This window comes from Chenopodium album, chromosome 20 (genome assembly GCF_948465745.1).
Source record: "Chenopodium album chromosome 20, dcCheAlbu1.1, whole genome shotgun sequence".
In the NCBI taxonomy this organism is placed as follows: domain Eukaryota; kingdom Viridiplantae; phylum Streptophyta; class Magnoliopsida; order Caryophyllales; family Amaranthaceae; genus Chenopodium; species Chenopodium album.
This window is the reverse complement of record NC_137853.1, coordinates 38,886,551-38,913,386: the sequence shown is the minus strand read 5'-3', so window position 1 is coordinate 38,913,386 and position 26,836 is coordinate 38,886,551. Positions and strand designations below refer to the sequence as shown.

The 26,836-nt window shown below is 36.3% G+C and overlaps 4 protein-coding genes across 4 annotated transcripts; 2 read left to right on the top strand and 2 right to left on the bottom strand.

Annotated features, from left to right (window-relative positions):
- Positions 1-327: 327 nt before the first annotated feature.
- On the bottom strand, positions 328-6,134 carry LOC145598882 (glutamate--tRNA ligase, cytoplasmic-like). The gene is made up of 7 exons (XM_081655283.1): positions 5,811-6,134; positions 5,005-5,101; positions 4,741-4,894; positions 1,820-2,922; positions 1,230-1,697; positions 890-1,104; positions 328-717 (listed from the first exon to the last, which is right to left on the bottom strand). The coding sequence occupies exons 1-7, from the start codon at positions 5,945-5,947 to the stop codon at positions 714-716; spliced, it is 2,178 nt and encodes a 725-aa protein (XP_081511409.1). The 5' UTR covers positions 5,948-6,134; the 3' UTR covers positions 328-713.
- A 1,779-nt stretch (positions 6,135-7,913) lies between these two features.
- Positions 7,914-8,792, top strand: LOC145598903 (uncharacterized). The gene is made up of 2 exons (XM_081655305.1): positions 7,914-8,046; positions 8,169-8,792. The coding sequence occupies exons 1-2, from the start codon at positions 8,036-8,038 to the stop codon at positions 8,734-8,736; spliced, it is 579 nt and encodes a 192-aa protein (XP_081511431.1). The 5' UTR covers positions 7,914-8,035; the 3' UTR covers positions 8,737-8,792.
- A 2,040-nt stretch (positions 8,793-10,832) lies between these two features.
- LOC145597666 (DEAD-box ATP-dependent RNA helicase 45-like) lies at positions 10,833-15,102 on the top strand. Its single transcript, XM_081653886.1, has 2 exons — positions 10,833-10,964; positions 11,291-15,102. Exon 2 carries the CDS (start codon positions 11,398-11,400, stop codon positions 14,905-14,907), a length of 3,510 nt encoding a protein of 1,169 aa, XP_081510012.1. The 5' UTR covers positions 10,833-10,964; positions 11,291-11,397; the 3' UTR covers positions 14,908-15,102.
- A 2,632-nt stretch (positions 15,103-17,734) lies between these two features.
- LOC145599085 (calmodulin-like protein 3) lies at positions 17,735-18,225 on the bottom strand. The gene has a single exon (XM_081655496.1). The coding sequence runs from the start codon at positions 18,208-18,210 to the stop codon at positions 17,755-17,757; it is 456 nt and encodes a 151-aa protein (XP_081511622.1). The 5' UTR covers positions 18,211-18,225; the 3' UTR covers positions 17,735-17,754.
- Between the last annotated feature and the right edge of the window lie 8,611 nt (positions 18,226-26,836).

Below are 26,836 nucleotides of genomic sequence, written 5' to 3'. Positions count from 1 at the left end.
GTTTCATGTAACCGACCCCACGTCCCCATTTATGGGATTAAGCCTACGAGTAATCGAGTATCTTGTATTGTTGCGTGTCAATTATCCCACTAGCTATAGTTGTTAGAGGTTAGCTGTGTTATAATTTTAATGTTTAGAACAACTAGTTTAGCTATTTAATACTGTACTAGTGTACTACTATTTAATACTGTACTAGTGTACTACTATAAAGAGTACTCTAAAAGCTATTTATGATACATTTTGCAACAACAAAGGAACAGATAGGAAGAAGATACAATCCCTTGATTGCAAAATTCAGTTAGAAATCAGGAAATTGAAGATTGAATATCCACTGAAAAAACCAAAATCATATTGCGTAAAAATAATTTGATTCTTTTTGAAATGAAAATCAAGCTTCACATTAGTCTATTGTCGAAAATTCTGGAATGAAAACAAAGGATTTCAACACCATATGTCTTGTAATTGATAAACATGATTTTGAGTTGACGTACAGGACATGAGGGCAAGGTTAGGACTTAGGATCAATAGCTTTGGATCAACTCTCAAACTAAGAAGTTAATTCACTCGGGGTCAATCTTCAGCTGCATCTCACAACAAAATCTCCCAGAACCAAGTAAACTACCCTCTATTCCTCTGCATCCAGTAGCCTTCAAATATTCAAGTCATAGAAGTAAATGAGTCCCGCTTATTTGTACTTCAATGTGCCCAACAAGTTACCTACAATACAAAAATTAAATTCATGAAAGGGTTTTGCAAATTTCTAGATACCACAACGGATTTTATACTACTTATGCAGATTTATATGTACTAAAAAGGTTTCAGATGTGGAGTGATTGTTAAAATGTAGAAAGGAAATCTTGAAGACAGCTAAATCTCAAGTAATTACTACCTTAAGACGCTTTGTTGCCTCCCGTCTGGGATAGCAAAGAGAACAATTGGCTTTGAAGGTCTCAAATAGGGAACATCGCATCTGAAGTATCCCTTCCTCTCCAACTGAATAACTTCTCCATGTTTCAGATTTCGCATGTTTGCATCTCCAATAGCCAAAGTCTCTTTCTTAGTGACAGGGTTCAGCACATCGAGGAAATCCTCATCCTCTTCCACCTGAATCAAGCAGAACAGGAAATTTGGTCAGAGAATCAGCTAATAAACCTTTGGATTAAATTTTCACTTGTTCAATAATAGCAGCCTTCTGGACCTGGGGAAGTCAGAAAACATGAATAATATACCTTCTTTTTCGAAATCAAGTAATCAAACTCCATAAGTTGAAGTTTAACTAACTCGTCAATCTCAGGCAGCCAGGTTAGCTTCAACTTAGTGGTTTTGACTGATCCATCTAGATTCAGAACCCCTATTAACTGTGCAACATTCCCAGCCTCGTCTTTCTTGATCTCTTTGATAATGGCATTACCCCAGTCCATGAAAGTTACTTCTTCATTGACAGAGATGGCCTCTGCATCAGCATAATCAATCCATATGTTCTTAGTGAATGTTGTGCACTTCTCTCCGGCACCTTCATACTTTTTATGACGGGGTATAATACGAGTAAATGGTTGCTCAGGGCCATCAGTCAGAGTCACCAAAACACGACGCTCTTCAATCACTGCAGTGTGTCTAGCACACACAGGATCAATGATCTTTTTGTTTATGGTCCAGAGCTTATCCCATTCCATGAGATTGAGGTTTTTGGAAGCCCCCTGCAGAATATAAAAAAGATTTAATAGAATTATGTAAGGAGAAATATAATATTAAAGGGAACACAAATTTTTATTAGCTACTAAATTACTAATTGCATAGTATTATTGATTGCTGTCATCACCTGCTCAAGTATGAACTGGATTAAAGCCTCAATCTTCAGCCCTCTACGGACAATGCCTTGCACGGTGGGGAACCGAGGGTCATCCCAGCCATCCACCTTTCCATTTTGAACAAACCAGAGAAGCTTTCGCTTGCTAAGAAGAGTATAGACCATATTTAGTCGACTAAATTCGTATATATGAACTTTTCTTAGTCCCATATCCTGTTGAATCCTGTCATATTGAGCATTGCGATCATGATATTCACTAGACCTTAGAGCATGTGTTATTCCTTCCACAGAATCTACAAATGGACAGGCAAAGTCATAGGTTGGGTACACCTTATACTTGGACCCTATCCGATGATGAGGCATTGGATTACATCTGTAGTAGACAGGGTCTCGCAAGGATTTATTTGGATCCTGCATATCCAGCTTACCTCTAATGCAACACATTAAACCCCTTTCAGATCCTGCAATCATTTCCTTCCACAACTCCAAGTTTTTCTCGACACTATTATCCCTGCATTTCGACTCAATCCCTTCCATTCTTTCTTTCTGCATTTGCTCACGTGGTGTATCATCAACATATGCTTTACCCTGGCGGATCAAATTCTCAGCCATTTCCATCAACTTAGGGAAATAATCAGAAGTATATGTAACATCATCATAAACAATACCTAGAGTCTCAATATCCTTGAGAAGGTTATCAACAAATTCATTACTCTCTTTGGCTGGGTTTGTGTCATCAAAGCGCACAATCAAACGTCCTTTATACCTTTCAGCAAAATACTTATTCAACAATGCTGCTTTTGAGTGTCCAATGTGAAGATACCCACTAGGCTCTGGAGCAAACCTTACACAAACTTTCCCAACTTCGGCATGAGGAAGATCTATTTCAGATCGGTTGGTTGTTTTGTTGTCACCACCAGTGCTTTTCAATTCATTTCGAGACTCTGGGTCTTTCGATTTCCCGCCAACTGGCTTCCCTGTGCCCTTTTTCCCAGCATACGTTTGCAACACCTCACTCAAAGCACTGAATTCAGAGCTTAGAGAGTTATACCAACGCACCAAGTGTTGGTACTTCTTGTTGGATTTTCTCAAGCTTTCCCACCTTTGGCCAGCACCTACCAGAGAAAATTCCTTTAGAAAAAATTGATAATGGATACATAGTTTCAACAAGTTAATAATGAATTTAATTACAAATAATGCTAGGTACAAAATTACAAATTTATATTGCAAATCCCACTACACTTAAAAAGTTAAAAATCATTTTGTGAAACTCTTGTTCTAGTAATACCACCTTTGCCCAATCTTCTTAGAACAGTTCCACCTTTAATTTAGCTAAGAAAAAAATCAATCCCAAATACAAGGGCTGTCTCATACATTGGTCCCTAATTAGTAATTACCTTCAACCTAAAGTGTATGTTATTTAAACATATAATTATTTAAGGCACCCAACCTCCACCTCCCTTTGGACTTGTCCTCTTCAACTTAGGTCATAACCTTATTAATTATTCTTGTCAGAATCAGACACTTTGCACACTGTTAAGTGTGCGGATAAGTATTATAAGCAAATATCCAAATTTACAAATGAGAAGATTATAAAAATCTTTCAAAATAAGGTGCTTTCCTGTCATTGAGTAGTGGTGAAGAGTCTGAAGACCTATCTCAATTTGAGAGACATAACTGAAATTTTGGCTGTCCAAGGAAAAAACACTTATTCCTTCCACCCCACACTAAGGATGCCACAAAAACCCCTGCCTCGTAATAGGCTTAAAAGAAGGGGGAGGGGGCAACACAGATAGGTTAATGCTGTGATTTAATAAGTCAGAGTACACCCTCAACCAAAGATAAACATGAGTACATTTACTACCTGGTTCACAAAAAACATCACTTCCACCCTTACTAAGTCAAGACCTGAATATCTGTCATCTATAAGAGCTAACCAATAAGCAGGGATGTGAAATCATGAAAGACAAGCACAAAAAAAGATACCTCTTATTTAATACAAAATAAATCCAAATGTTCCACAAGGTGCACACAAAAGATGGACATAATCAACTTTGCCACCTTGTTTGAATAAGAGAAAAGGACTGCAAGGGAGGGTAGGATAAGGAAGAGGAACAAGTTTTATTGTTTGGATTAGTTGAGGAAAGGGAGTGATCTTTTTCCCTCCCTCTTTAATATACACAATCCCTCCAAATTTGGAAACATCTGGGGGAGAAATGGAGATCCACCTCCCCCTCCCTCTCTTACCCCTCCCCTTCCTCTTCTCCTCCACCCCTCTCCCTTCCTTTCTATCTTGCTACTAATGTACTATAAGTCATAATAGAGTAAGCAAAACTCCTGCATAGCTTGTCTTTGACATCATATCTAATGTGAAGAAGTGGCAAGTATTGCCTTTTCAAACAAGGGCAAAAGGTGGCACAAATACAGTCCCTTTGAGCTCACATATTCAAAATAATTTTTTAGGGCACTGGGTTGATATAATGGCTTGTATTTTAAAGCTTCGGTGAACAATATAGTTCTCAGTTAAATCTGCTGCTAAAGTGTTCACCATCACATGCATGTCTTTCTCCTATGCAGTGTATGCAGAATTCCCCTACAGTGTATGTCTGATGTGGGGCAGAGCGACCAGAGCAAGCAGAATATTTTTACCAATTTGAAAACAGGAGCTTTTTTTCTTAATTATATAACATCTACCCAAAAACATACGAATTATAAGCACAAGTAAAAATCAGAAACACATTCTTCAGAAGCTTTAAAGATTATGAATCTAGATGATAGCTTCCTCAGCATATATAACACATAAACCTTACTTCACATGAACACGAATATTTAAAATTGCATATATTCTTCAGTAACCAAAGAAACCACATCAGAAAATCCAAATTTAAAGTAATGTGTGCTCTTTGCATCCAATGAGATTATAGACTCATTACCAGCAAGGGCAGCCCACAAAAAGATGTCAGCAATTGACACATCATGGGCAACCAATAAGGTATTAGTCGATAAGTAGGTATCCAGATAGCTGCAACCTGCTTCAAACTCAGATCCTTTCTCAAGAATAGGTAGATACTCCAACAATTGATCAATCTGTGCAGAAATGCAGCCCACAAAAAGATATCAGCATCAGAACCACAGTTTAGGTTGAAGCATCTGAGCTGTTAAGACCAAAATATATAAAGAATATAAGGAACAAAAACCTCTCCAGTCTGAAATAAATTTTTCCCATATAGAGTCAGTTTATCCGCAACTCTGCCAATATATCGCAGAAGGACCAAGGTTCCACGGAGGTTTTCCCTATGATACAAAAAACCATATATGAACGATGCTTTAGTAGCCTGATAAATAGAGTTTTCTACAATGATAAATTTGCAACATGGCTGTGAGGCATGTCTTGGCAGAGCATGTATGATGTTAACTCCCAATAACTCATAAAAATCACATACCAGATTCAAGTATACGCAAATTGTAAGCTAAATGATGCCACAACTACCTCCCCCCAATCTCTTTTAGTTTGGTTGGATAAGAAAGACATGAAACTATACTAATCCTTCATTCCTTCCAAACAGCAATAAGTTCAATCAAACTCTGCATACATTCTATTTTAGCAAAACGCATAAAATAAACATAAAAATCTATGGCCTAATTAGTTAACTTAGTAGTGAGCTAATAGCAACCAAACAAACCATGGTCTTTTCTTGAAATGACAACTCATTCAACACAAATTCATCATACAATTATGAAAGGGTAATTCATTTGAGCATCATTCTTCCCAGAAAACCCCGCAAAATTACACATTTATTCATTATCAATCCCATGATTTCATTCCAGCAACACAGTTATCTATCGAAACTCAACATTACTAAATTAACCTAAAATTACCTACTTGGGTATTTAATTGCAGGAAAAAAAGACCTAATTGCTCGATATCTTTCAAAAAAAAGGCAGTTACAGAAAATCATATAAACAAGACGAAGATGCAAGGATTAGAGAAGAATAATTATACCCATTTGAGAAGATAAACTTGGGAGCAGAGCCAGATGGAAGAGACGGGTCAGGAGACAGAGAAATCCCAGCAATTTTTGCAGCAGCAATGACTGATAATGGAGGATTATCAGCTGCAAACGACAGCTTAATCTCCATTTTTGTTTCTCCCAATCTTGAAAAAAATGCAGATGATATAGAAATGTATGATTAAGTTTGCGATTTCGATGTAAACCCTTTTTAGGGTTTTAGAGGATACAAATTGTTGAAGAATGTTTTTACGAATTACCCAGAAATTTACAATGAATCTGTGAAATTTGTTCAAGAGTAGTGAAAGAGAAAAATGAGAGCTGGTTATGAAATGGTGGCCGATTGATTTTTGGGTCTTTCTACAACCGTTTGATGGTTTTGGACTTTTGGACCTTATTATCCAATGGTTTCAATGTTTTCAGCCCATTTTAGTCAATCCAAGTTGTCCAACCCTCTTTTTCCTTCACTTCTTATCTTACCCATTCAAAAATTAGTAGTGCTTGTATACCTAATTTGAAACGTTGTTTTTTATAAAAAAAAATAAAAAAAAAAATGAAACATTGTATGAAAACTAAAAACTACTTAAACATGTTAATATGATTCCGCATATAGGATTAATTAACAAAAATTAATTTTAGAATGTAAAAATCAAATGTAATTGATATAATTTATTTATAATAGGTTTAATCAATACGAATTAGATAACAATAGATTTAGTACATATTGTTCCAATCGGTAACATTTAGGTTTATTAAACAATAATTGTTTAAGTAGAAAAAAATCAAGTGAATTGAAAAAGACTTTAGTTTCTCTTCAAGACATGTTCATTAATTTGATGACAATACCACTACCAAATATTTGATATTGCTTATGGAAATTTTCACAAAGACAATAATTTCCCAACATTGCTCAATTATAAACGCGACTAACCTCGAAATATGATGACCCATAAATCAAAAGAATTACTTTAATTTGTACAAAAAATAAATAAAAATAAATTAATAAAAACTTGAGGACTATAATTTGTGCATTAACAACAATTCAAAGATTTGCAAAAATGTTTAATGTATAATTGTATTATTTGTATATAAAATTACCAAATAAGCTACCCCTAATCAAGCACTTCTATTCGACATTTGATAGATTTCTGGCTGTGTCTGGTGAATAGCTTAAAGCTGAAATCTGAAGCTGATTATATTAGCTGATTTTGACTAGCTGATTGTATTGACTGATTTGACTAACTTATTTTATTAGCTGATTGTATGAAAGTATTTGGTAAGTAACTGATAGCTTAAAGTTTTTTGAATATGTGAAATGACCAATAAACTACTTGTGGGATAGGCGATTTAAGCAGGATTTTAAATTAAATGGGGTATAAGTGTCATTTCACCGTATATTAATGAATAAGCTAATTGAAAAAGCTCCTTTATTTAGGGGCTATTCTCATTGACCGAATTAAGTTGAACTGAATTAAACTAAACTTATTACAACTGAAGTGAACTGAACTGAATTGAAATTTTATGAGAGGAAGAAATTAAGATAAGAACTAAACTGAACTTATTAGAGCTGAACCGAAAATAATCGTATGAGAATAGGTCCTAAGTGAAATAAGCTCTTAGAATAAGCTTCCCACCAAACACCTTGAATTAGCTTATATAATAGTCAATAAGCTAATGTTGGTCAAATAAGCTGTTTACCAAACACGGCCTCTAATTTTCAAACTAATTGTCTTTTGATCGTAAATGTAATGATAATTTACAACGTAATGTAATCAGACATCAACAATCTAAACCAGTATGTATTCATCAAATTATAAAAAGTGATGTGAGCGAGTATTTTTCACATGTTATGCGAGAAAGGTGGCTCGACAAACGAAATCGTGCAAATGATAAAATTTCAACCAACACTTTAATGATAAACGCCCTGTCGCCCTAAGATTAGACATACTTATAAAGCATCACAATTTAGACAAGATGGTCAAAGCCTCAAGAACACATCAAATTGACAAGCTAGACAAAGTATTAGGTAATATCCCTACATCTACCAACATTAAACTCAACTCATCACAGTAATTAACCTACAAATTCCTTCTTTACCTTATCTTTCAGTCTTTCACCATCAATCTCCCTTCCAAGCACCATCGTCCTTTCCTCACTCTACCCCTCATACTCAATTTCAAAAAGCCACACATTCTAATAATTCATCTCATCTTCAACCATGGAAGGAGGGTAAGCTACTTTATCTCATCCCCTTTATTCATCAAATCAATTCAATTCAATCATTCAATCAAATTCCTCCATTATTACAAAATCCAAGACTAACCCAGATTTTGTTTCTTGTCCAATTGCAGATCCGACTTCTACCCAGATCGCACAACCCAACAAACCCCGACATACTCAACCGCCGCATACTCCACCACAAGCGTCCACGTCACCGCCCTCGACGGCCTCGTCAACGTCAACTCCCTCTTCACAATCGCCGTCTTCGTCGGCCTCTCCCTCACCACTCCCGGCCAACGCAGCCTCGAGAATCGCACCTCGTGCGACGCCGGCATCGACGTCGCTAAAAAACTACTCGTGTTCGAGGTCGTCTCGTTTAGCTTCTTCCTTTTCTCGTCCTTGGTTGCCCAAGGACTAAAGCTTGCAATCAACATATTAAATAGCAAGGATGTTGATGAAGTTTTTAGGGCCCACATTAATACCAAAGTATTGAGGGTTGGAATGTTGGGGTCTGCTATTGGAAGTGTGATGGGGTGTTTGTTTTTGATGTTGTCAATGGTTAATGTCATTGAAATTAGGTTGGGTTTGTTGAGTTGTGGGAGTAAATCTGCTACTCATGCTGTTGCTGCTTTGGTTATTCTTGTTACTTCTGCTCTTTTGGTTTATATTTCTACTGCTCTTTATGCTTTCTTGCATTGATTTCATGTATTCGGATTCGATTCGTTGTATAAAAAACCCGTCAATTTTCGAAGAAATTTGCTCTATTTTGTGGTGTTTTTTGGTTGGATTTTGATTTGTTTTGGGGTGAAATTGAAGATATTTGTCTTTATTTTTTTGTATGTTACATGTTGAATTTTGGCCTTATATTTTGAGCCTTTGCGTTCCAATCAACATTGGATGAACTTCGAGTTTTCGGAAGGTAACTAGCTTTTAAAGTGCTTTGAGCTGAATTTGGTTAATGGTTAGTTGAGATCGTGTTTAGCTTGTACTCCGTAAGTCTTAACTGAACTGAAGAACTTCGGTTGGACTTGGTGCCCTTGTAGTTAGAGCTATTGTAATGTAGTAGTGTGATTGAGCTAATTAGCTAGGTTATTCCAGTACTGAACTGCTCTGGTGTACTTAAATGAGTTAAGTCGGTCTCATTAGCTTGGAAAATCATGGCTTTGGCCTCATTGGACGATTCATCCAATTCCAATCAGCTTCATTGAGTTTACAGCTACAATCAACATCGTAGGAGAAAATAAGTATTCTAGTGGAATAGAGTCTTTTGCTCATATTGGCTGTGCTTTGAGGACTCAGACCATTGCTTATGGATTTAGTCTCAACATCACCTAATAAGCGAGCTCTTAGTTCTTTGAAATACGTTTGATCCTGCAAAAATTATTGCGAGTAATAAGAAGCGGAGGTAGTATATAAATCGAAGTTATCCCGATATAAATAAAAGTTATTCATGAACCCAGTAACCACGAATAAACCAACTACGAACCTACAAACTCTTCTCTATCATCAGTTAAAGCTTTATTGGTCAAATTTAACCATGAAAAGTTAAATTTGACCATAAAACCTACAAATTTGAGATTCAGCGACAATGACGAAACAACAAGAACATGAAGAGCGAGAAAACGGAGGCGGCGACGGTGGCGGACGCCATAGGATGTTGCGGTCATATTGAGGGTAGATGAACAAAGAGAGAGAAATTACTGGATAGATAAAGATAGAGTGGAGATCGGTTGTAGTGATGGTGGTGGTTGCCAATGAAGGTGAGGATGAATTTAGATGGAGGGAGAATGATTTTGGTGGAAATGGTTATTGGTTAAGTTAATCAATGTTAGGTTTTAAATTCAAACTAGTGTATGGCTCGGGCGATGCCCCGAGTTGCTAGTTTGTAATTAACGTTCGATTAATCTTTGCTTAACATATTGAAAATCATCTTCAAAATTTAATATTTTAAAAAAAGATTTGTATTAGAAGAACTATATTTAAGATTTGTAACAAAATTTAATAAAAGTTGTTAAATTATCCTATGATATGTAACGAATAGTACAACTAAGGAAAAATCATCTTATTAAAGTTAATTATAATTGTGTTGGTTAAGTTTACACAATATATGGATAGCTAAGGTGGTAAGACTTGCATAGTAATACTTATTGGTCTCAAGTTCAAGTCTTGTTATAGACATTTTTTAGATGTCAAATCTAATTCTTGTTGTGGAGGTGACGTGGCATATTTTGATGACGTGGCATGTTAATAGAGCTTAAAAGGGTGACATGTGACACATATTCTTTTTTAGGAACGCTTTTTAATAGATAAGTATAGATTAATAAGACACTTTAATTAGGGTGTTTAAATAAAAGTAAGGGTAATTTTGTAAAATCACACAAAATACTTACAAAAAAAAAAAAAAAAAAAAACTTTATTGCGAGTAATGTGAAGCATACATTTTTGGTGATTGTTGTGATTTATAGGAAATGGATGTAGTATATCATGATAACTTTTACGTATTTGTTACAAGGTAACTTTATTTATTTAGGGAAGTTTTACAACGGATGTATAATAGCTATTTTACACCCAATTGATATAAAAGCTTGTGAACAAAAAAAATTGTACTATAGTTTTAAAAAAAAAAGTGCTAAAATCAATTTACATAAACCACAAGGTGAAAAGAAAACTAATGACGATGAATTCTGACCATTGATATTATCTAAAATCTCTAAATCTTAAGTCATCTGGCGGTTGACAACTTGACATATGCGCGTAATCTCCCGGCGCTTTTTATATTTTTTTTTGCTCTTCCTTCTTTGGAGGCTTTCAGTTTTCACTTACACGCTGCGCCATTCTATCTCCCAATTTTCCATTGAAGCGCACTCCACGTTTTTCATTGAAGCGCCCTTCTGAGATTCCTATCCTCCATTGAAGCAGCTTCTCAGGTAAGTTCTTGTTTCTTTTTGTAATCTTCCAATATCAATTTCACAATCTAGGGTTTATCGTTGATCTAATTTTAATTTAATTGTCAGTATTAGTTAATTTAGGGTTCGGATTGTTGAACTATTGCTAACGAAATTACGAGCCTAATTAATTGAATCAAATTCGCTTTTTCTTCTTAAAAATTATGTGATTTTTCGAGCCTGATTTGATAGTTGAATTGAATTTGGTTGTTAATGTGTTGCCGAACCCTTTAATTTTAGGTTTGAACTTGTGTGTTTATTGTCTTTCAATTTCTCACACTACTAAATTAGTGTTTTGCTGGCTGCAGTTGTAGGCGGCGAAGCAAGCGTTAATTGAGGAATTCATTAGTTTACAAGGCAACAATCTTTGTGGAATAATACAACTAATTTGTTGTTGAATTGATTGGGAGAATCTATGGGTGAATCTGAGGATGTGAAATCAAAGTCGAGGAAGGAAGAGATTGAGACGAAGGAGGAGTCTAGAAGGAGTCGAGGCCGTGAACATGAAAAAGAAAGAGAGAGGGACAGGGATAAGGAAAGGAATGGGGAAAAGGAGAAGAAGAGAGACAGGGAGAGGGATAGGGAGAGTAGGCGGTCGGAGAGAGATAAAAGTGTAGATGATAAGCATAGGGAGAGGGAAAGGGACCGGGATAGGGAGAAGCACAGGGATAAACACAGGGATAGGGAGAAGGAGCGGAAAAAGGATCACAAAGATAAGGATGGAGATAGAGAAAGTAGAGATAAAGAGAGAGAAAAGGAGAAGGCAAAGGATAGAGAACGAGAGGAGAAAGAGAGGGAGCGGGAGAAAGAAAGGGATAGAGAGAGAGAACGGGAGAAAGAGAGGGAGCGGGAGAGGGAGAGGGAGAGGGAGAGGGAAAGGGAAAGAGATAAAGAGAGGGAGAGAGAAAGGGAACGAGAGAGGGAGAGGAGGGAAAGAGAAAGAGAACGTGAGAGGAGAGAACGTGAAAGAGAGAGGGAGAGGGAAAGGGAAAGGGTGAGGGAAGAAAGAGATAAGGAGAGAGAGAGGCGGCGACGTGAAGCAGTAAGTGATGACAGTGGCGATGAGAGGAAGGACAGAGATAGGAAACGACGAAGGAGAGATGATGAGAACAAGGAGAGAGACCGAGAAAGGAGTAAATCAAGAGACCGAGAAAGAAGTAAATCAAAAGATCGAGATAAAAGCAGATCACATAGGCACCGGGATGATAGTGTGGACAGCCAGAAGAAGAAGAGTGATGATGAGCCTGACAGAATTCAGGAATTAATGGAGACAAAGGAACAGGACATGGAGGAGGAACAGAAGAGATTGGATGATGAGATGGAGAAACGGAGGAGGAGAGTTCAGGAATGGCAAGAGCTGAGAAGGAAAAAGGAAGAAGAGGAACGACAACAGCTTGGGGAGGCAAATGCTGAAGAACCTAAAGCAGGTAAGAAATGGACACTAGAAGGTGAATCTGATGATGAGGAAGCTGCTACTGAAGGGCAGTCAGATACAGATATGGATGTGGATAGAGTATTTAAACCGCCAGTTGAAGCTGGTGACCCTATGGCTGTTGATGTTGAGAATGGAAATGCATTACCTAATGGGGGTGCTGCTGCTGCTGCAGCTGAAGAGGAAGATATTGATCCTCTGGATGCCTTTATGAACTCAATGGTGTTGCCTGAAGTTGAGAAACTGAGTAGTGCTGTGCTTGATACAGAAAGTACTGAATTGAATGGCAAGGATAAAAATATTGAACAAAGCAATGGTGAGGTGTCTAAGAAAGCTCCAAAGAAATTTCTTGGAAGAATAATGCCTGACGAGGATTCAGACCCTGAGTATGAGGATCAAGAGGATGGGGGAATGAACTTAGAGGATGAAGATGATGATGAGTTTGTTAAAAGGGTGAAGAAGACTAAAGCTGAGAAATTAGCCATAGTTGATCATTCAAAGATTGATTATATAGATGTCAGGAAGAATTTTTACATTGAAGTAAAGGACATTGCAAAGATGACTCTTGAGGAAGTTGACGCTTACAGGAAGGAGCTGGAGCTGAAAGTTCATGGAAAAGATGTGCCAAAGCCAATCAAAACCTGGCACCAAACTGGACTAACTACTAAAATTCTGGAGGTGATCAGAAAGATGAACTTTGAGAAGCCAATGCCAATCCAAACTCAGGCTTTGCCCGTAATTATGAGTGGCCGAGATTGCATTGGTATTGCAAAAACTGGTTCGGGAAAGACCTTGGCTTTTGTGTTGCCAATGTTGAGGCACATTAAGGACCAGCCACCTTTGATGTCTGGAGATGGTCCAATAGGACTTATTATGGCCCCTACAAGAGAGCTAGTCCAGCAAATTCACAATGACATAAAGAAATTTGCCAAAGTAATGAATTTGACCTCAGTACCTGTATTTGGTGGCTCAGGTGTTGCGCAGCAAATAGGTGATCTGAAGAAAGGAGCAGAGATTGTTGTATGTACCCCTGGTAGAATGATAGATATACTTTGTACAAGTGGTGGAAAAATAACAAATCTTAGAAGAGTTACCTTCTTGGTCATGGATGAAGCTGACAGGATGTTTGATATGGGTTTTGAACCTCAGATAACAAGAATTGTCCAGAATATAAGACCAGACCGTCAAACTGTATTATTTTCTGCTACCTTTCCTCGTCAGGTTGAGGTTTTGGCAAAGAAAGTTCTGAATAAACCGGTGGAAATCCAGGTTGGTGGGAGAAGTGTTGTCAACAGAGACATAACCCAGATGGTTGAAGTCAGGCCTGAAAGTGAAAGGTTTCTTAGACTCCTGGAACTGCTTGGGGAGTGGTATGAAAAGGGAAAGATTCTGGTGTTTGTCCATTCCCAAGATAAATGTGATTCATTGTTCAAGGATTTACTCAAGAGTGGTTATCCTTGTCTTTCTCTTCATGGTGGAAAAGATCAGGGGGACCGTGAATCCACCCTTGCAGATTTTAAGAGTAATGTGTGCAACTTATTGATTGCTACTAGCATTGCTGCTAGGGGTCTTGATGTAAAGGATCTTGAGCTAGTAGTTAATTTCGATGTCCCCAACCATTATGAAGACTATGTTCATCGTGTTGGCCGGACAGGTCGTGCCGGTCGCAAGGGGCATGCTATTACTTTTATCTCTGAAGATGAAGAAAGATATGCTCCTGATCTTGTGAAAGCTTTGGAACTCTCAGAGCAGCCCCTTCCACAGGATCTGAAAGCGCTTGCCGATGGGTTCTTGGCAAAGGTGAGACAGGGTCTTGAGCAAGCCCATGGAACAGGTTATGGTGGAAGTGGGTTTAAGTTTGATGAGCAGGAGGATGAAGCACGGAAAGCAGCAAAGAAAGCACAGGCCAAAGAGTATGGTTTTGAGTTTGACAAGTCAGATTCAGAGGATGAAGACGATGAAGTCCGCAAAAGAACAGATGTTACTGTACCCAACCCTGCTCTTGGTGGGCAGGGGTTACCAGATACCACAGGGCATCCTGCCTCGTTGTCGGGCACAGCTGGCTCAGTGCCAGGCTCTATATTGTCAATTAATTCAGCAGATAATCCAGCTAGGGCAGTTGCCCTCGCTGCAGCAATGAAGATACAACAGAATTTAGCTAAGCTACAACAAGATGCAATGCCTGAGCACTATGAGGCAGAACTTGAAATCAATGATTTCCCACAGAACGCTCGCTGGAAGGTGACCCATAAGGAGACCTTGGGTCCTATCTCTGACTGGACTGGAGCTGCCATCACAACTAGGGGACAGTATTACCCTCCTGGCAAGATTGCAGGTCCTAATGAACGTAAACTATACCTTTTCATTGAGGGACGTTCAGAGCATTCAGTCAAAACAGCTAAAGCAGAACTGAAGAGGGTTTTGGAGGATATCACATCACAAGCTATCTCTCTTCCAGGCGGGGCCCAACCTGGCAGGTATTCTATTCTCTGATAACCAGAGTCTTATTTGTACTGCCTTCATGGTAGTACATTGGTCATCCTGAGATTGGAATCAGTATTAGATGCTGCTGGTGTACCATCATCCATTTGCTTTGCTATACTTTACTGATGTTTTGCTTACTTTTGTAACATTGAATCTGGTTGTCATTTCTTAAATGATTCTGTTGTGATGGATGAGATTTGCTAAGCTATGATGCTCTAAACTTGGTTCATCATTCATCTTTATATCTGATTTTGCTTGTGAGGAGTAGAAATTTATAGGTATGTGTCAGATCAGGGTATGAGGATATTCATGGATAAGCCTGCCTAAATGCTATCCTTTTCTATGTTTTTTTTTTCCCAAACATATGTTGTAGCTTACTAATTTGACTAAACAGTTCAGCATTTGAATATTTATGCTTGATCTCTGGTAGTCTGTGCCTCTTTTGATCGATTTCTTTTTCCTTTTTTTTTTCTTCTCGTTTTCATCTTTGCCCTGAGCTCGAGGAAGGATCAGAGGAGACCGTTGCCTTTTGCCAGAAGTGGCTTACTGTCCTGCGAGGCTTCTGGAGGCTTACAGAAAGCAATTTGGGTACCTGCACTTCAAGCCTTCAATTATGATGGATCTCATTGACATTGACTGATTTCTTGATATTTTGGTCTGGGTGAAAGCTCATATGTTTTTTTTTTTTCTGCTAATTGTAGGTCAACGGTTGGAAACCCAGAAGCACTTCCTTGTCTAAGCTTAAAAGGGGTTATAGCAATTTTCCCCCCCAGATGTATCTTTATAGCTTTGTGATATTGTATGCTGAAGATGTTGTGATTGGTTAGGTTCTGTTCAAGGTTAAAGTTAGATTATGATTTACCTTTTGCTCTCAAATAAGTCTATTGGCTACCTTGCTAGTTTGTCAAATTTTGTCAGTTTCTAGTTTGGTTAGATCGGGGTAAGGAGTTTGATGAAGGCGATGATGTATATATTAATGTTTGACAGGATGACCTGCCTTAGATTATGTTTACTAGTTTGGTTAGATCGGGGTAGGGAGTTTGATGAAGGTGATGATGTATAAATTGACAGGATGACTTGCCTTAGATTATGGTTACTTGTTTAACTTGTTATTGGGCAGTGATGGACTGGTGTTATGTACCGCTGTTTGCTGAGATCTTATGAACTTTGGAGACTTATGTTATGGATCCCGAGTTTTGTAGTACTGGCCACTGGGGAGTGTAAAGACAATGAAGGATGTAACCAACTGGCATTACTTGGATACTATTTAAGATTGATTGTAGTTAGTGGTTAATTTTAGGTAGAAATACTTGAGAATTGCAACTTTTGGGAGTAGATACTAGAAAGGAGATTGGTTGACTGAAAAAAACCCAGGTAGTGACTTCATGAGTAGCTGTATGCCTGTACCTCGGAAGTTAATGTCTCACACCACAGAGAAAGTTAGTTACCTAGCAGTCTATGTTGCTTAGACCGGATTTGGGTGTTGTGCCTGATATGTTGGATCCTTTGACAGTTGACACGCTAGATTTTACAAAAATTCCATATAAAGCGACTATATAATCCGTATTTAGGTGTCGTGTTGAAAGATCCAACATTCAACACTCAATGTGCAACAGGGTGTCAAGTTAACATAGCTAGCAGTTTGTGCTAGTTCAGTGAAAGTTTTACTGCACAAAAAGAAAGTTTCTCCTTTTTTGTGAAGTCTATCAGTCTCAGTCCTACTTATCCAACTACATGAGCATTTTTTTTAACTTTTCCGCTTATCCCTCACATGACCACAATGTCCACAAGTACGTGACCAGTTATAGCCGGATCTAGAGGATTTGGCTGTTTAACCTCTGAAGGCTTTTTGGGAGTTTTGATTACAGTAAGATTCTGGATGGAGTTTTTAGAAGATCATCGATGTTGTAGATTGCCTTTTTCCAGGTTCTGAAGTCTTTGGTGATAATACACTCTTTTTGCGCGGTTCTGGCTGTCTAATCCTATCTATCTTTGCAATCCCTCAGGTGTTGTACCCTCTGATTTTCATAAGAGTGTCGTCACCTGTTTGCTCCTAATGGCTTTGTAATTTTTGGTCCATGATCCTTTAGGATATATGCTGATCATTACTTGGTTTAAGGAAGGGCAAATCAGTTATAACTACTTGGAACACTGGTAAGGGACAAATATTAATTAAAATTAAGCCTATTAAAGTTGAACTTGTATTGATTAAGTAATTCGTTTACCATACTCGAGGTGTATGAGCCTTGAATATTTAGCTGAAAAGAAACATGTATTGCACTAATTTTGATACTAGCAAGTTAGAATCGATTAGAGACAATGTACAAATATTCTTCATATACAATGGACTTGTGCACAACCACAACCATGATTACAATGGTGATGTTTATATATAGGTCAATATTACTATCATGTTTTTTTTTTTGAAGGGTAATATTACTATCATGTTTTACAAATCAATTAAATTACATATAGTTCTCATTACATGTTAAAAAAAATAGTACTAGTAAAAAAATTATCTATGATTAACAGCATTTGAGTTACTAATGTACAAAGAAAATTAAAAATTATAACAAAAAGAAGAAAAAATGAAGAAAATTACCACAAATCTCAATGTGAACAAAACCCCATCATTGATAATCTAGGTTTTACAAGAATCAAAAATACAATTTTCCATGAATTTCATACAAATTAGAGATCTTACTATGATCTCTCCCCATGCATCCTCCTCTATTGAGGATTAATCAATATACTTTTCTTCTTCAATCTTGTTCATATTAATCTTCCTTTTGTTTTTCTTTGGAGGTTTCAATATCTTAGCAAGAAAGAACAAAACAAAATAAAACTATAAATCATCTATGAACCTAAAGCAGCAAATCCACCACCTTTCATCATTTGCTTAAACTCTTTATAATTAACCATTCCATCACCATCAACATCCACCTTGCTAATCATCTTCTTACAATCATCAATTGTTCTTCCTTGCTTCAAACCCAATGATTGTAGAACCGATCTCAACTCCTCGACGGTTATGAAACCGTCACCATTTTGATCAAACACGTTGAATGCCTCCCTCATGTCCTCCTCCTCATCCCTCTCGTCCATTATTGTTTGGTACAATGCACCAAATTCTTCCATATCGACGTAACCATCCTTGTTTACGTCGATTTTTTCTATCATTTGACTAAGCTCTCTATCGGGAATGTATATTCCCAAATTTTGTAGAGAGTCATTTAACTCCTTTTTCGTGATCTTCCCATCTCCATTCCGGTCAAACATCTGAAAAACTCTTTTAAGTTCCGCTTGATCCATTACTTTGAACTTAGATTCCTCCAAATAAACAAATTAAACAAGAACGTTTGACTTACGTACCTTCCTTTGTATTAATATTATCTCGTTACAATCTCCAAATTAGGAGATGGTTAAAGTTAATATGATGAATTTGGAATGAACATCGAGATTAATTAGAGGAAAAAACAGACCTTTAGAACAAATGCAACAAACAAAGAGAATAATAGAAAGGGAAAGTAAAGTTTCGAAAAAGAAACAAAAAATTTGCAAAATTAATTTGAAAGAGAATTTGTTTATGTGAAAATAGGGGCAAAAATGTTGTACCCCAAAAAAATTGGAAAGCAAAAGATGAAATTGGTAGATTTGGGTAGGATAATTAGTAGAGGAGGCAAGAATTTCGAAGAATCGTTGATTTATAAGTAGTTAGTTGGATATATACTTGTCTCTTCCTGTTTTAAGGGGTTTAGATTATGCAATTTTATCTTTTTTTTTTTGAGGGAGTTGGAATTGGCGCGTTTTTCGTCGTGGCTAGCTCATTCTTAATTCATGGAGTCCATAACTGTTGGAATACTTGGTCTTAATCACATGCTTTTGGTTGTTTAATTATATAATTAATTATAATTATTGAGAATCTACAAGTAAAATACTCTTGTTTTGGACTTGGTATGTTTTAAATATGAGGTACATGACTATTTTTTTTATTGTCTAGAAACTTAAAGAGTTGACAAAATGAATTTCTAATGAATTAACTTAATTGTAATAAAATGTCATTGACCATGTAAGAAGACTAGCTAGGTATAATTAAAACCCTACATATGTGGGTAGGTTAAACTATAAAGGTTAGTTTACCCAAGTCAAATTGAAAAAACTCCTGATGATTGAAAGTTGGTCAAATACGGACCGAATATTAACTTTCACATCTTAAGCTAGATCTAATGAAAATTCGTGTTAGTTGATTGATTAAACGAGTTTTTTCAAGTTAACAATTTTACGGTTTTACCCAATAAATTTACAATCATGTCAATTTTTATAAATAGACTAAACAAATTGAAATATGAGTTTAAATTCAAACTATTACATAAATTAAACAAATTGAAATATGAGTTGAAATTATCAATTTTTATTGACGGAAAAAAATATCAAGTTTTACTCCTACAAATATGCAACTACTTTTCTTCATATACATAATTTACAATTGATTAATCAATATAAAAATAAATTAAAATCACTTTATACAAAAGATATGCAACTCTAAAATCTATAATGTATTATAAATACTAAATCCTAATTATATATTCTTTAGAAAAGATATTATAATGTATGAAGCCACATAATATTTTTAAGTCGAATTTAATAAAAATTTGCAATCGATTACAAATTAGATTGAGTAAATTTTAATTTTTATCAATATATATCCTTTTAGATATCTTTATCGGTGTCTTATGCATGGTTTCAAACCTCCTTATATGACTCACCCCACGCATTAAGTTTAATTTTTGAAAAATGTCCAAATTAACCCAAAATTGTGTATTATACCCTTCAATTTTGGACACTTTTTCAATTTTTTGGACCCGGAAATTAAAAATTGCCAAATTGCTTATCATGGATCCTATTACACCCTGGGAGTCCATTTGGGTGGGCACAACCATCCAATATGTCTTAAAACAGTCAATTTACCCGTTTAGAACTTGCATTGATTTCATAAAATCAAGCATACCACGTACATTTATAACAACATATAATGGTCATTAATGGTTCCAAACGCCTTTATATGACCCCGAGATATATCCCCTAGTTTCTAAAGACTTGTTGACACCGGGTTTCGAAACCGCCAAAATTCCTAAAAAAATGTGGATAATAGGCTTCAATTTTGACAATTTTTGACTTTTTTGGCTCGGAAATAAAAATTGCCGAGATGCTTACCATGGACCTTAATATCCTCCGGGAGTCCAATTGGGTGGGTGGAACCATCCAACTTTCTTTTAAACATTCAATTTAGCCGTTTACAACTTGCATCGATTTAATAAGCTCAAGATTGTCATGGACGTTTATAAAAACATATAATGATCATATACGGTTTCATATGACATTATATGACCCAAGGATGTATTCCCTACAATCTCAAGACATTTCGACACCGGGTCCCGAAACCTCCAAAATTCCTCAAAAACTGTGGATAATAATCTTCAATTTTTGAAATTTTTGACTTTTTTTGGCCCGAAAATAAAAATTGTCGAGATGTTTACCATGGACCCTAGTATCATCCGGGAGTTTAATTAGGTAAGTGGAACCATCCAATTTTCCTTTAAACATTCAATTTATTCGTTTACAACTTGCATCGATTTAAAAAGCTCAAACTTATTACGGACGGTTATGATAACATATAATGATCATACATGGTTTCAAATGTCATTATATGACCCCAGGACGTATTCCCTACAATCTCAAGACTTTTCGACACCGGATCCCGAAACCTCCAAAATTTCTCAAAAAACGTGGATAATAGGCTTCAATTTTGGCAATTTTTGACTTTTTTGGCTCGGAAATAAAAATTGCCGAGTTGTTTACCATGGACCCTAATATCCTTCGGGAGTCTAATTGGGTGGCTGGAACCATCCAATTTGCCTTTAAACGTTCAATTTATCCGTTTACAACTTGCATAGATTTAATAAACTCAAGGTTATCACGGACGTTTATGACAACATATAATGATCATATATGGTTTCAAATGACATTATAGTTCCCCAGAATGTGTCCCCTACAATCTCAAGACTTTTAGATATCGGGTCCCGAAATCTCAAAAATTTCTCAAAAAAACGTGGATAATAGTCTTCAATTTTGGAAATTTTTTGACTTTTTTTGGGCCGGAAATAACAATTGCCGAGATGTTTATCATGGACCCTAATATCCTCCGGGAGTCCAATAGGGTGGGCGGAACCATCTAATTTGCCTTTAAACGTTCAATTTATCCGTTTACAACTTGCATCGATTTAACAAGCTCAAACTTATTACGGACGTTTATGATAACATATAATGATCTAATATGGTTTCAAAGGTCATTATATGACCCCAGGATGTATTCTCTACAATCTCAAGACTATTCGACACCAAGTCCCGAAACCTCCAAAATTTATCAAAATACGTGGATAATAGGCTTCAATTTTGGCAAATTTTGACTTTTTTTTGCTCGGAAATAAAAATTGCCGAGATGTTTACCATGGACCCTAGTATCCTCCGGGAGTCCAATTGGGTGGGTGGAACCATCCAATTTTCTTTTAAACGTTCAATTTATCCGTTTACTACACTAGGTGAAAAAAGAAGATAAACACCGCCCTAAGGCCACCGGTTTTTAAAAACCGGTGGGCAAAATATGGGGAAAAATAGGCGGGATTTTGAGGGGAGGTTTTTGCCACCGGTTCAAACTAAACCCGTGGCAATAAAATTATTTTCACCGGTTTGAACCGGTGGCTTTTGCTTTGTTATAAAAAAAAAAAAAAAAATCGCCCTTATAAACCACCCAAACCCTACTTACCCATCTCCTATTCTCAGCCTCCCTCTCTCTCTCCTCTCCTCTCCTCTCCTCTCTCTATCTCCTGATCTCATCTCCTCCTTTCCTCTCTCTCCGATCAGATCTCACTCCTGAACTCAGCCTCCTCCTCTCCTCTCCTCTCTCTCTCTCCTCCTATCCTCTCTCTCCTGAACTCCTGATCTCACTCATCTCCTTCGATCTCTTTCCTGCTCTCTCTTCTCACCGCCGCCGTCCATCTTATTCTCTTTCCTGCTCTCTCTTCTCACCGCCGCCGTCCACCAACAGGGAGACTACTTCCCTAAAACCGGATCTTCTTCTCTAGGTAAGCGAAGCTCCCCTCTATCCCTCTTCTTTCCCCTCTCGATCTAGATTTTTAATTTGATTTTTTTTTCGGGTTTTCTGGGTTTTTAGGGATTTATGTTTCATGATTTTTATTAATTTTTTTGTTTTAATTGATGCATGCGTTTTTGGGGTTTAATTATGCGATTATAATCAATTTGGGATTCTAATTCGTTTTTTGTCGATTATTCTGGTTTTAGGTTGTTTTTAATTAATTGATTTTTCTGGGTTGTTTTAATTTCTAGGTTGTTTTTAATTTGATTTTTTTCGGGTTTTCTGGTTTTTTGGGGATTATGTTTCATGTGTTTTATTAATTTTTTTTTTTAATTGATGCATGCGTTTTTTGGGGTTTAATTATGCGATTATAATCAATTTGGGATTTTAATTCGGTGTTTCTCGAATATTCTGGGTTTAAGTTGTTCTAGGCATTCTAGCACAAATTTCTGGGTTGTTTTTAATTTGATTTTTTTTTTTCGGGTTTTCTGGGTCTTTTGGGATTTTTTGTGGATTTATGTTCATGAGTTTTAATAATTTTTTTGTTTTAATTGATGCAGGTTTATTGATTTAGATCATAATAAATCGAAGAATCAAGATGCATGAATATCCCGTCAAAAAAAAAAAAAAGATGCAGGAATATAAATTGAAGAACCAAGATGTTGTATGGGTTTTTTTCATTTTGATGTTGTACGGGGTTTTTTCATTTTGATGTTGTTATTTTTTTTTTTTGATTTATATTGTAATTTTTTTTTATACGTGAGTAATTTTTTTTTTATTATATGTTGTAATTTTGCTGATTATAATGAATGAACTTGATCGACATTTTTTTGTTGTTGAATTTTTTTTTTTTATTATTGAGTTAATTGGTCAATTATATTTAAAGTGAAAAAGACAAAAAAAAAAATATATATATATATATATATATATACATGTTATTGCCACCGGTTAACCGGTGGCAAATATAATGAATACCAACAAAAAAAAGAGCGGGAATTGATATTTGCCACCGGTTAACCGGTGGCAATCTTTAATTTTGCCACCGGTTCAAAACCGGTGGCCTTTTCAACCGAGTATTGCCACCCCCCCACTGGCCACGGGTTCAAAACCGGTGGCAAAGGGGGGTTTTGAACCGGTGGCCAACCCCTTTTTTCGCCTAGTGCTACTTCCATAAATTTAATAAACTCAAGCTTATCACGGACGTGTATGACAACATATAAGGATCATATATGGTTTCAAATGACATTATATGACCCCAAGATGTGTCCCCTACAATCTCAAGACTTTTCGATACCGGGTCCCGAAATCTCCAAAATTTCTCAAAAAAACGTGGATAATAGGCTTCAATTTTGGCAACTTTGACTTTTTTTGGGCCGGAAAAAAAAATTGCCGATATGTTTATCATGGACCCTAATATCCTCCGGGAGTCCAATTGGGTGGGTGGAACCACCTTATTATCCGTTTACAACATGCATCGATTTAATAAGCTCAAGCTTATTACGGACGTTTATGATTACATATAATGGTCATATATGGTTTCAAATGTCATTATATGACCCCAGGATGTATTCTCTACAATCTCAAGACTTTTCGACACCGAGTCCCGAAACCTCCAAAATTTATCAAAATACATGGATAATAGGCTTCAATTTTGGCAATTATTGACTTTTTTTGGTTCGGAAATAAAAATTATCGAGATGTTTATCATGGACCCTAATATCCTCCGGGAGTCCAATTGGGTGGGTGGAACCATCCAATTTTCTTTTAAACGTTCAATTTATCCGTTTACAACTTGCATAGATTTAATAAACTCAAGCATATCACGGACGTTCATGACAACATATAATGATCATATATGGTTTCAAATGTTATTATATGACCCCAGGATGTATTCCCTACAATCTCAAGACTTTTCGACACCGGGTCCCAAAACCTCCAAAATTTCTCAAAAAACGTGGATAATAGGCTTCAATTTGGCAATTTTTGACTTTTTTTGGCTCGGAAAAAAAAATTGTCGAGATGTTTACCATTGACCCTAATATTCTCTGGGAGTCCAATTGGGTGGGTGGAACCATCCAATTTGCCTTTAAACGTTCAATTTATCCGTTTACAACTTGCATAGATTTAATAAACTCAAGCTTATCGCGGACGTTAATGACAACATATAATGATCATAAATGGTTTAAAATGACATTATATGACCCAAGGATGTGCCCCCTACAATTTCAAGACTTTTCGATACCGGGTCCTGTAATCTCCAAAATTTCTCAAAAAAACGTGGATAATAGTCTTCAATTTAGGCAATTTTTGACTTTTTTTGTGCCGGAAATAAAAATTGCCGAGATGTTTATCATGGACCGTAATATCCTCCGGGAGTCCAATTGAATGGGTGGAACCATCTAATTTGCCTTTAAACGTTCAATTTATTCGTTTACAACTTGCATCGATTTAATAAGCTCAAGCTTATTACGGACGTTTATGATAACATATTATAATCATATATGGTTTCAAATGTAATTATATGACCCAGGATGTATTCCCTACAATCTCAAGAGTTTTCGACATCGGGTCCCGAAACCTCCAAAATTTATCAAAATACGTGGATAATAGGCTTCAATTTTGGCATTTTTTGACTTTTTTTTGCTCGGAAATTAAAATTGCCGAGATGTTTACCATGGACCCTAATATCCTCCGGGAGTCCAATTGGGTGGGTTGAACCATCCAATTTGCCTTTAAACGTTCAATTTATCTGTTTACAACTTCCATAGATTTAATAAACTCATGCTTATCACGGACGTTTATGACAACATATAATGATCATATATGGTTTCAAATGACATTATATGACCCCAAGATGTGTCCCCTACAATCTCAAGACTTTTCGACACCGGGTCCCGAAACCTCCAAAATTGCTCAAAAAAGTGGATAATAGTCTTCAATTTTGGCAATTTTTGACTTTTTTTGGGCCGGAAATAAAAATTGCCGAGATGTTTATCATGGTTCCTAATATCCTCCGGGAGTCCAATTGGGTGGGTGGAACCATCCAATTTGCCTTTAAACGTTCAATTTATCCGTTTACAACTTGCATCGATATAATAAGCTTAAGCATATTACGGACGTTTATGATAACATATAATGATTATATATGGTTTCAAATGTCATTATATGATCCAAGGATATATTCCCTACAATCTCAAGACTTTTCGACACCGGGTTCCTGATGAATCATATTTATATAGGGTTCTAGGCACGTTTATGTTAGTTTTTGTACCTTTTTTTTAGTCTTTTTGGTCGATTTTATGGTCATATTTGCATAAGTCATCATGTATTGCTTTATTACGATTCGTTTGTGTTTTTCTTAATGTTTCAGGTGATTTCATAGTCATTTGGAAGCTTTCGAAGTGTTTAGAGATATATGATTCGGATGATATTTGAATGGAAATCGATGGATCGGGTTCATTGATCGAGGGATTTATGATCGTGAATATTGGATCTAAGGATTTTATGCATGGAAAATGAAAATAGCATCCACGGAAGTCACTATGGACCTTACGGAAGTGAATTTGAGTTAGAAACGGGGAAAAACGAAGGTTTGAAAAGTATTAAAAAGGACCCTTGTGCATTGTTTCAGCCATAACTCAAGTTCTACAGATCGGATTGAGGTGATTCAAGTTGGGTTGAAAACTAGACTTGAAGAGCTTTCCAATGATAGGTTGCACGCCTTCATATGATTCCTGGATTGTGAGTTATAGTCTTGCAAAGTCGGCCCTGCAAATCTGCCAGCCAAGCATCCAGCCATCGAGCGATGGCTGCCCGATGGTTTAGCCGCATATACGACCCTCAAATCTGCCTAGCCCGATGGAAATCCATCGGCCGATGGTCCTTATCGCGGCCTACCTTCACTCGACCATCGGCCACCCATCGGGCGATGGGTTTTGCGTGCGGGATTGCTTTCTATCGATTGTGATTCTCATGACCAATTTAAAGACGACCTTTGTTATTTTTATTTCCTTTTTTAATTAATTTATTTTATTTTATTTAGGTTTAGGCTTTAATATAAATATTTGAGAGGATTTTATTTTCCTCCCTTATGCTTTATTTTTCTAGATTAAACGTTTCTTTGTTTTCTCTCCATTGTTGAACCCTAGTTTATTATTCTCCATTAATTCAATCATTGAGGTATTTCATTCAATCTTTCGTTCTTTATTTTATTAATTATGAATTCTACTTTATTTATCTGTTTTGTTTTGTTTATTTCAATTATGAGCGAGTAGTCGTTTTCTAGGGCTAAGTGAGGGAAGCCATGTTTATACCTTGATTAATTATGCTTAATTATTTATAAATTTATGAATTAGGGTTTGAATAATTCCAATTGATTTGTGCTTTATTGTTTGATTCATGTAATTGGCCAATATCATGAGTTGATTATTTAGCTAATAAAAATTAGAATTGAAAGATCATATTTTTAGAGGCTTAATTACAATTGGCGAATTTGATTATGTTAGCGGCCGAACTACATATGTTAATTCGTAAGCGTTAATTCCCGACCGTAGGATTAACAAGTGTTTTAATTATTCGATCTAGTTTGTTTATTAATGAATTGTTTGCATTTCTTGGATTGGTATAAGCATGGTGGACCGAACATATGCCCTAGACTTTAATTTGTCTGAGAACAACTTTACTTTCATTATTGACATTCTTTAGTTAAGTAATCATCAAATCTTTTTTCGTTTATAGAAATAATTCATATAATTGGGCAAAAACTAATAGAACCTGTATCCCTGT

Excerpts from the sequence above, each read along its gene's own strand:
- LOC145597666 (XM_081653886.1), top strand. The coding sequence starts at position 11,398 with ATGGGTGAATCTGAGGATGTGAAATCAAAGTCGAGGAAGGAAGAGATT.
- LOC145598882 (XM_081655283.1), bottom strand. The coding sequence starts at position 5,947 with ATGGAGATTAAGCTGTCGTTTGCAGCTGATAATCCTCCATTATCAGTC. Across the intron at positions 4,895-5,004 it reads ATTTATTTCAGACTGGAGAG|ATTGATCAATTGTTGGAGTA; the intron begins GTTTTTGTTCCT and ends ATTTCTGCACAG. Across the intron at positions 2,923-4,740 it reads TTTGTGGGCTGCCCTTGCTG|GTGCTGGCCAAAGGTGGGAA; the intron begins GTAATGAGTCTA and ends TTTCTCTGGTAG.
- LOC145599085 (XM_081655496.1), bottom strand. The coding sequence starts at position 18,210 with ATGGATCAAGCGGAACTTAAAAGAGTTTTTCAGATGTTTGACCGGAAT.